General features: G+C 39.1%; 1 protein-coding gene across 2 annotated transcripts in view; it reads left to right on the top strand.

Moving 5' to 3' along the window:
- Positions 1–75: 75 nt before the first annotated feature.
- Positions 76–10,000, top strand: part of PBX3 (PBX homeobox 3) — a 216,756-nt gene continuing 206,831 nt past the window's right edge. For both annotated transcript variants that reach the window (XM_019636273.1, XM_019636294.1), the window contains exons 1-2: positions 76–412; positions 1,357–1,430. In XM_019636273.1, the coding sequence (XP_019491818.1) occupies positions 213–412; positions 1,357–1,430 (274 nt within the window). In that variant the 5' untranslated portion in view covers positions 76–212. The remainder of the gene's footprint in view (positions 413–1,356; positions 1,431–10,000) is intronic.

Raw genomic sequence — 10,000 nt, forward strand, 5'->3', positions numbered from 1 at the left:
GGGATTTAGTTTGGAAAACATCTTTTTTTCCCTACCGGGCCGCCCCCTCCCCGCGCGGGCGGGGAGCGCGCGGCCGCTTCCCCCTCCCCCTCCCCCTCTTTCTTCTCCTCCCTCGTCGCTGCCGCCGCCGCCGCCGCCGCCGCCGCCGCCGCCGCCGCCTCAGCCTTCGCCTCAGCCGCCGCCGCCGCCCGCTCCCGCCCGCGCGCGGCGGGATGGACGATCAATCCAGGATGCTGCAGACTCTGGCCGGGGTGAACCTGGCCGGCCACTCGGTGCAGGGGGGCATGGCCCTGCCGCCTCCCCCGCACGGCCACGAAGGGGCGGACGGCGACGGCAGGAAGCAGGACATCGGCGACATCCTCCACCAGATCATGACCATCACCGACCAGAGCTTGGACGAGGCGCAAGCAAAGTTGGTGTCGTCTCATTAAGCATCTTTTGTGTGTGTGAGGGAGCCGGGCCCGCGGCCGAGTCCGAGCCGGGGGTGGCGCCCGGGGCAGGGGCCTCAGCCCCGGGCGGGGAACTTTCTCCAAAAACCTGCCGCCCGCCCGGGCCTCGCGGGGACTCGCCCGCGCCCCTTGTCGTGGGCGGGAGTCGGCAAAGTTGCTCCCGGGGCTCGGGACGGACTTGGCGCCGCGCGGATCGTGTGGTTCTCGCTCCCCCGCCGCCCGTCCCTTTGGCAGCCCGGCCCCCTCGCGCGGATTCAAACTCCCGCCTGGACCCCAGCGCAAGCCGCCCGGAGCGGGCCCCGGGCCGCACCTGAGGGAAGTGCAACTTTCTCCTCGGGCCGGGAGTCCCGGCGCGGGGCTCCCCTCGGCCGCCGGACGACTTCGCGGCGCGGGACAGCTGCCCCAGCTCCGGCGCGGGGCGATGGGCGGTTCCCTGCGGGGCCGAGCGCGGGCGGCCAAGTTCTCGGGGAGGGGCGGGCGGCCTTGCAAACTTTGCCGAGCTGTCACCGCCCGCTGCCCGCTGTGGGCCGGCCGCCCGCCCGCGCCGCGCCGCGCCGGCTCCCCCTGCGGTGGTCGGACGCGGGAGCTCCTCCGCCTCGTCCCCTCCCGCGGGTCGCCGCCGCTCGCCCCGGTGTCGAGGTTCCCTGTGCGGGTTCGCGCCCTGCGGTCGCCGAGGCTGCTGACTGCCGGGCGGACGGGTCGCGCTTGGTTCGGGCTGGAGCTTGAGCCGCCGGAGCTTCCCGGCTGTCGCTCACTAGTCAACTTGAGTTTCTGTGGATCTGCCGGGGTTCAAAAGAGCCTTCCCATATCGGGGCCGGAATTAAATCTTAGGTCTAACTTAAAGGAAGGCGCCATATTATTCCATAGGTGATGCTAATACCTTTGTGTTTTGCTATTTGTTTTTTAGGAAACATGCCCTGAACTGTCACAGAATGAAACCCGCGCTCTTCAGCGTCCTGTGTGAGATCAAAGAGAAAACAGGTAAGACGCTGCGCCCCGCAGTGGGCCTGGAGACTCCCGAGGTGGGGTCGGAGCTACTCCTTCGACTCTCCAGTTGAGAGCTGCTGCTTTTGGGCACCGCCATCTTTGATCATTCTCTCCTTCCCACCTCCTGATCTTGAGGAAAAAAACTGCAATAAATCTGGAGTCGATTTCTCAATTCCGCTCCTGGTGTAAAATGAAGTGTAGATGCGGACGGGGCTGGGTTGCTGTCCCCAGGCGGCCGCCCCTGGCTGCAGGCCGGGAGGGGGCCCGGAGCACCAGCCGCCCTCTCCTGCTCCTTTCGCCTTGTTTGTATGTCAGTTTTTAAAAGGAGCAACGGGAGACTGAATGCCAGGGACCGAGTCCCCGGGAGAAGCATCGCCCGAACTTTTAGTTGGACAGCCTTAAGTGTCAGCTCCACAGATAGAAGAATAGATGCAATTGAACAGACTCCAGTGGCATGTTTGAATTAATGTTTTAGTTGGGAAGATTACTTTTAAGAATCGAGGAAGGGTAATGATGCGTTTAGGCATATGCAATGCGTTACATCTATTAATACTTTTAGTAAATTTTATGCGTCAAGTCATTACATTGTAAATATGCTTAATATATTTTATAAAGGAGAATAAGGTCCACAGATGTAGGTTAAACAATTTTTGAAGTGTTCAAGGCAGGGAATTTATGAGGAGACAGCTTCTGCAGAAGTGCTGGAATGAAAACTACAAGTACATGTTAGATAAATTTCTGGCAATTCATTTCAATTTAATTTTCTTGTTAGACTTTTTAAAATTGAAGATATTTTAGTGTTGCGGTGACAGTAGTGACTCAGGTGGGAGTAGAGATTTAATCTAGATGTTTTAGTTAGTATTTGGTATTTGCCCTGCATATAGTAAACAAGTCCATTAAACAAGCTTTACTGTTGGTTCTTTTTTTTTTTTTGGTATTTGTTGGCTATACAGTATTATAAAGTTGTCATTTTTTAAGTTGAGGCAAAGAAGAGAAAGTTAAAGTCCAGGATGTTACAGTGTCCAAGTGATACTATTTAAAAGGGTAACTGTGATTATGTTTAAATTGAGTGTACAAATAATAGCACACTGCATATAATTTGTTAGTTGGTAGGAGAGTTACCCTTCTTTTAAACACATTTTTTACTCTGCAGTGCTATTTTGATCCTAAAAGTAATCAACAAAAAAGGATGGGTTATTGCTGTTAAAATACATGCTAAAAACATAATTTAACAGCAAATACTGAAAGCCGCCAAGAGTACTTTTTCTGCTTTTCATTCACATAGTATGCATGATTTCCTAATGGTGAGTCATTCTTTTTAAGATGCATTTTATATTTTGTAAGCCACAGGCATTTTAGATTACTAACTTTTACTCTGTGTTGATTTTTAGCTACCTTTATAAAGCATTGTGATTTAAAACGGTGGATAATTTTTATCTGACTATAAAATAAGACATTAAGCATTAAATTTTAAAGATTCTTAGTTTAGAATCCTAAAAGTGTGTAATTCTCAGTAAATTATGTTGCTTAATGTCCAAGGATTTTCTTGCTATCAAGGCTCCACTTCAGTTTCTGCTGACAGCTAAGCACTGGGGTATTGACTATGTTGTGAATATTAAGATTGATTCCACTTTATACGGCATTATATTACTAGGGAGAGGGGATTGATATTCTTCCCTCCACCCCCTTCTCATGATTTGTATTTATTTTTTTGCCTTTTTAAAGTTTGGGCCTAGCCAGCTTGAGAATCAAACCCAGCAAACTGCTTTTCTTGTTTAGACATTTAGCAGCAGCCAGAATTCAATTGGGAAGCATAAGTCCTCTAGTTGCTTATTTGCACAAGACTTAGTTACACCATTTTGAAAGGAAAGTGTAGTCATCCTCATGTCAGAGGTGAGTTACGAAAAAGAAACAAGTCTTTTCAGCGTCTGGGATTACTGGCAGAGAGCTTTGGTAGGGCTCTTGCTATTTAAGAAGCAAAAGGTAGCTCACAAAGGAAATTTTTGTGTTTTCAAATTTGTTTCTGAGGCTTTCAGTGATAACTTGTAAATTAGATCCCCTTTTTGTGCTTTGGCCAGCGGGTCCAAGTTTGCACGTTATCTCTTTTGTAAAAAGCCAACAGCCGACAAAGAGTAAAGGCGGCTGTCTGGGCAGAGGCATCTTCCTGCCAGCCTCTCTAAGCTCGAGAGGGATGGGATTTAAGTACCGAATGATTGATGGGGGTGAAGCTCTTTCTCTCCCCTCCTTTCTCCCCTACTACCCATAGCTCCACCTCGCCCTCCAAAACTAGCCTTAGAAGGAGACAGGGATGTTGGACTCAGAATCCTTGATTTGAAATAAAACAGCTGTGTAGACATTAGTATTAGCAAAGCAAAGAAAGCAGGGCAGCAAATTTCAGCCCCCCCCCCATCTGCCCAATCTGTTCCCACAGTCATGCTTTGGAAATATCATGAACTTATAAAATAAGCATTGTAGAATATGTGTATATTGTATAATGCTTTTTCTTTAGGTCATTTTATTTAATCTGATAATATAGTATCCAAACATTAATTCTCTAATCTAGAGAAAGTTGACCTAGTCACTTGTAATAGAAATCTAGAACATTATGTGATGACTCTATTCTGCATAATGGAGGAGTAGGGGGTTGACTAGTGGGGAGGTGTGGGGGAGACTGTCACTTCAATGGATAATGTCATTTCAGTTGTACTTCTAAAATACGGCAAAATCACTTTAAAAAATTCCATGTATTTGTAGGTCTTCCATTCGATTTTGAGGTATCTGATCAGGCAGTGAACACTGCCAGTTCTGATGTACATGAGGGATTTAGTTTGGAAAACATCTTTTTTTCCCTACTACCAGATATGAAAAGGTGTTTTTCCCTTCTGACAGATAAATTGGTAATCTACCACAATTATATTATTTTCTTGTTCAGAGGTAGGGAAAGTATACTTTTACTATGGAATGCTAGCTTTTTCTTGAAAATGTATTCTTTTGTAAAATTCATCATACAATTATTTTTGGGCAGAAACGCCTGTCATTGTTGAATTGTGATATTTATGCATTTTGAAAGCAACTGAAAAGTTATAGGTTTTATAATTAAGAAATTTGTACATTCTAAACTAAGTAAGCAACCAGTGAAATAATTATGTTCAGATTTTTTCTTGACTTTTTTTTTTAGCCATATTTTACCATCTAGCGCTCATTAAATAAACCTGATGCTATGAGAGCTCACATACATACTTCTTTTGGTGCATTCCCTCACATCTTTTTGGCCACCTTAATCTTGATTGTTGAAGTACTTTCTAAAGTCCTTAATCATGATAGTTTGAATGAAGGAAATGGTGTTTTTTGAGAAAAAAAATGTTTTAAAAAAAATTTTACTGAAAATCCAGTGTTTTAGTATATAATCTGAATGATACTGTGAAAAATGTTGTGTATTTAAAAAGAAAAATCAACACAACCTTTTTCTTTCTTTAAACGGTAGGTTAAATAAAATATTCCATGTTGATAGATGCCAACCAAACTCTGATTTATTGCCACCACAAACCCTAAATAGCGTTCATTTACTAGTAATGTCTAATGGCATACATGATGGTTTGCCAGATTTGTGGCCTTTGTGAGGCTTATAAGCAGGACTGACTTGGGAAGATCATAAAACTTAATGAACTTCTCTACTGCAGGAGGTGTCCGCAGGGGAAGAGAAAGGCCTGCTTGGCTGGTTGGGCTGGTTGAAGTATTTTTTATGTTTAAGGAGAAGAAAAGGACTATTTAAAATGCTTTACTTTTAAAGGGACCCTCCATAGAAGGAGTCATGAGAATTTTAGATATCAAAAGTAGATCAAGAATGTAGCTTGTGAGTTTTTATATGTATTTAGAATATGATTTATGTAATTAAACCTTTTACCTTTACTGTTATAAGTGTGACTAGCTTTCAGAGGGACAACGTAGAGCTGTCAGTCAACATCTTTCTACTTAATTCTTACCCTAAAGGTTTAGAGGCTCATTGGAGTCTTCTTTTCTCTGGTCTGTTTTTTTAAATTTATGCTTCAATATTAAAATTTGTTCATTTTTCTTTGTACAGTGCCATGTAATTCTTTAATTCCCAATGTTTAAAAACCAAATATTCCATCAAGTGAAAATTTAACAATTAAGATGAAAGTTGTTATATGTTATTGTATAAATGTTATTGTATATATTGCATACATTTTAAGTTGCTCTTTCAATATTTTCAATATAATTATTACTTGTTCCATAGTTTTAAAAACAGATGCACTGTTCCATACACGATTAATTTTGTGTGTTTTAATGAACTTATTTTCTAGTTTTTAAAAATATTTTGTGAGCAACTTCAAATATAAAACATGTAAAGTGAAGAGAGAAACTTGAACCCCCATGAACTCATCCCCTACATTCAGCAGTTAGCAACACTTGGCCAATCTCGTTTTCTCTGAAACTCCCACCCTTTTACAATTATTTTGAAGAAAATTTTAATGGACCTTTAACATTTAAATTTCGTTTTAATTTTAGACATAGCTAATAAAAAGTAGCTAATTTACATTGGAAATAGGAAATGATTAAACAAAAAAATACACAGTATATCTTGGAAATATTATAAATCCTATTTCTCTATTACAAATTTTTTCTTAGTGCAATTTGAGAATCTTTTTATCGATTTTTTTTCTATTTTTTAAAATTTGTATAACTTACAGCTCTTTTAGGAGGTTTTGAGAGAGGATATAAAATAATTATGTTTTTCTAACTTTCTTCACTCTTCCTCTCCCATCTTCTCCCATAAGATAATACTTGCAATATATTTGTAGAAAACTTAGAAAAAAAATCTACCATACTGTTTTAGAACAATTATCTTAAAAATATGGCGCTGTTTTCCAACCCTTTTTTTCCTCAATAAAAATAGTGAACCTTCTTGTCAATACTAACTTGATCTATGCAAGTAATTCTTTTGTTTCTCAGTTTTAGTGGACTTCATTTTATATAACAGATTTGTGTAGTTTTGTTATTTTATTTGGGAGTTTACTATGTTATTATATTAATTTACATAATTTTATTCCAAATCCAGGAGTATATTGCAGTAGCAAAGGAAGCCCTTACTTGCCCCAAATAGCGCACTGGTTCAGCGTCTTTCATAAATATGTTTGTGTACATTTTTCATATTATGATCCTTTTCCTTTTAATTAACTTCGCTTGTACTTTCAGATTTCATTTTGTAACTTTTGTTAAAGGCTACTTCCAAGACAGATTTCAGTTTACTATCTTAATTTGGATTATTTAAATTTTTCTATTTTATGGTGGCACTGTATAGGATGAAGTTATATGAAGTATAGCTATAAAGAATTGAAACTGCATTTCATGAACCACACCCTGAATCAGTCATCACTTTTATACTCATGCTATTGAGGTATCCAGAATAAATAACCTAACACATCAGCACCAACACATCAAGTTAAATAAGGATTTTTAGACTCTTTCCCCTATTTGTGTACATGTGGACATCTTTAGGTATTTATTCTTTCAATATTGACACTATGAGAATAATGTTTTATTTGTTTTCTCAGCAGGCTTGTGTTTTAGCCATTTATCAGTGTGATCAGCATGATTTAGGTAGTAACTGACTAACAAAGCTTGCACATACCCCCCTCCCATGTTGACCTTTTCAAGCATTTGCTCTACTTCAGTAGGCCATTTGAGTCTTTAAGTATGAAGAGAGTAAATAATTTACATCACTATGTGGTGTAAATTGGTCAAATTTTTTCAGACCTGGCTATCAGAATTTTTACTGTTACAGAAGTTAATCAAACAAATTGCTATCACAGCTAGATGGTAGTGTTATATATAACAAATAAATTGTAAGTAATGCTTGACTGAGCCACTGTAAAAATAAACCTTTTTATGCCTTCAGATGTAGAACATACTCGAAAATAAATTTCATTAATCTATAACACTTGATTCTAATTATCCCCTTTGTAGGCAGAATAGTAACCAGAATTTCTTCTTTATTATTTTTTTATGGACATATTCCACAAATACAATATGTTTGTAGTTTTGGATGGTAATAGTAGTTTGCTTTAATACTAAATTTGAGTGTCTAGCCAAAAAAATTGGTGTGATAGAATGTGTTAAGTTGAATTGCCATAGCATTTTTTTTTTTTGGACTGACTGCAGAATAGTAACTAATTAGGACTAAAAACAATTTAAAGCAATTATAAAAATAATTGTTAAAAGTTTTGTACTTCTTTTCTTTAGTTTAAGTGCTTTAAAAATGTTAAGCTGTTTTGAACAATAACCCTTTTTGTGTGATCATATTAATGAGGACTTGGTATATATTGTAATCCTTTTAATGCTGATGATTCCTCACAATGTTTAAACCATTATTTGGGAAACTCAACATATGTTATGGCAAAATGATTTTTTTGTTTGTTTTGCTTTATGGGATACATCAGTTTTCAAAGCATATTTCTTAGGCATCAGAGTCCAGCAGGTGGCTTTTTACATTAAAAAATTCATAAATTTTAAAATCCCATAAAATTTTATTTCAAATTCAAATTAACTAATTGAGAATGTCAACATTTCCACTGTCTCTATATTAACATTTATAATAGAACAAATGGTTGCATATAGAAATTATCTGCAACATAATCTAAATTAAGATTCTAAACAGGCATTACAGATGCTGGTAACTTTGGCAATTATCATTTTGTTTGGTGAACAGTAGTAAAACAGTGTGCGGTAAAAGTGTTTAGAGAGAGAGGATAAATAAATTGAACAGTTTTGCAATGCAAAGTGGTTTGTGGTGTTTTTGAGGATTTCTTGGCTCTCTCTTAACTGCTATTGTGAGCCTAGAGCAGATTTCCCCATTGCTAATGCCCTAGAAGTATTAATTCACTTTGATATGCTAATTAGAGGGCATTATGCAAGAAATGAGATTAAGTGGCAGCATGAAGCCATTTGCCTGTCAGTAAATTGAGAGCTTTAGCATCAGGAGGAGCTTTTTTTTTTTTTTTTTTTTTTTTTTAGTTTCTCTTGGTTTTGCATATAAATAAAATTGATTGAAAGGTCTAGAGAAGTTTCTAGAACATTGTTGATTCCCCCCGTGATTATTTAAACGTAATGTTATAGAATTTTTCTGAATATTAATTGACCTAATTGGAGATAAGAAATATGAAGTTTTCATTGTGCTCTCTCTATATATGCAAATTTACAGAGAATTTTGTTTCATCTAGTCTTTTTTTTTTCTAAAGCCTAATTTCAGCAACATGGCTAGTGAACTGTTATCTCTTTTCAGAAGTGTAAACTTCCATGTGTGCGTATCACCAGTGTCTTCACTAAACTGAACTTCACAAGAATATTTTTTTCACTAGGAAAAGAAGAAAGAAGTTGTTGAAATGGGCTTCAGGAAACTATATTCTAAATGAGCATTGAGACTGACTTCAGTACCTAAAAGCTGAAACAATTAGAAGTAAAAGTTAAACTCTGTCCTTTACACAACCTGTGGAATTTTATTTCAACATGTATCTGTTGTGTAAGGTTACCATATTATTTGATTTTCATGTTGAAGACGAATTTCATACTTGATTCTGATTTTGCTGACTTTTGTGGTTTAAACCAAGGCCTTTGATTTTTTTTCTCTATAAAGCAACTATGTGATTTTATATACTTTGTGGGTAAATGCATGAATGAATACTGGGATAGAAGTGGTGGACCAGGAGGAGGAGAGAGCTCTGGGCCTGTAAAAAAACTAAGGTTCCCTCAAACGTGGAGTTTCAACCTGTGTAAACCATCGCTAGAGGAAGAATTGCAAAACCCTGGCCTAACTACAATCCGGCGTGGTTAGATAGGAATGAGTTTGGATAAAGCATTAATCTTGAGGCTTGGTTCTAGTGTCTGAATTCCACCACTGTCTGTGACTAGACCCAACAAACCATAACTTCTCTTCAGAGCCATATGGATTATTTAGTCACCACAGCTGCCATGCATACACACTACCAAGGCTGGCATCTCTTCGGTGTGCATGTGTGGTGCCTGTTAATGGTAATGGGAGTTAGGAATGTGCACACAGAGGGGGATGAGAGTCTCTCCTGAGACAAAAGTCCTGATTACATTTCTCAGCGAGGAGGACTTCGTGTACCCACACATTAGCTGCTCTTCTAAATGAAATACTTGGTTACTTTGCATTCTCATTCCCTTCTCAGACTCCCTGAACTATTTAAATCAATGAATCCTCATTAGTCTCTGATTACTTGCAAAATTTCATTTCAGACATATGAAGTTATTTTTGATTGAAATGGGAACAAAAAGCTTTTGAAATTGCATATTATTTTTTTAAACAAAAGATTTCTACAGGCTTTCAGATGCACTAATAAGCCTTGTAAATAGGAATTTATAAAAGAATTATTGAGTAGAACTTCTGAAATACTTGAGTGGCATTTGTTGGGTAAATCACTGCATTTTAAAATATATATGTATATAAGTGAAATGGCAAGCTTATATGTGCTTATTACGTATAAACCTATCCAAATATCCTCAAATGAGGAAGAATTGACTTAGGT

This window comes from Hipposideros armiger, unplaced genomic scaffold (genome assembly GCF_001890085.2).
Source record: "Hipposideros armiger isolate ML-2016 unplaced genomic scaffold, ASM189008v1 scaffold_3, whole genome shotgun sequence".
NCBI classification, from domain to species: domain Eukaryota; kingdom Metazoa; phylum Chordata; class Mammalia; order Chiroptera; family Hipposideridae; genus Hipposideros; species Hipposideros armiger.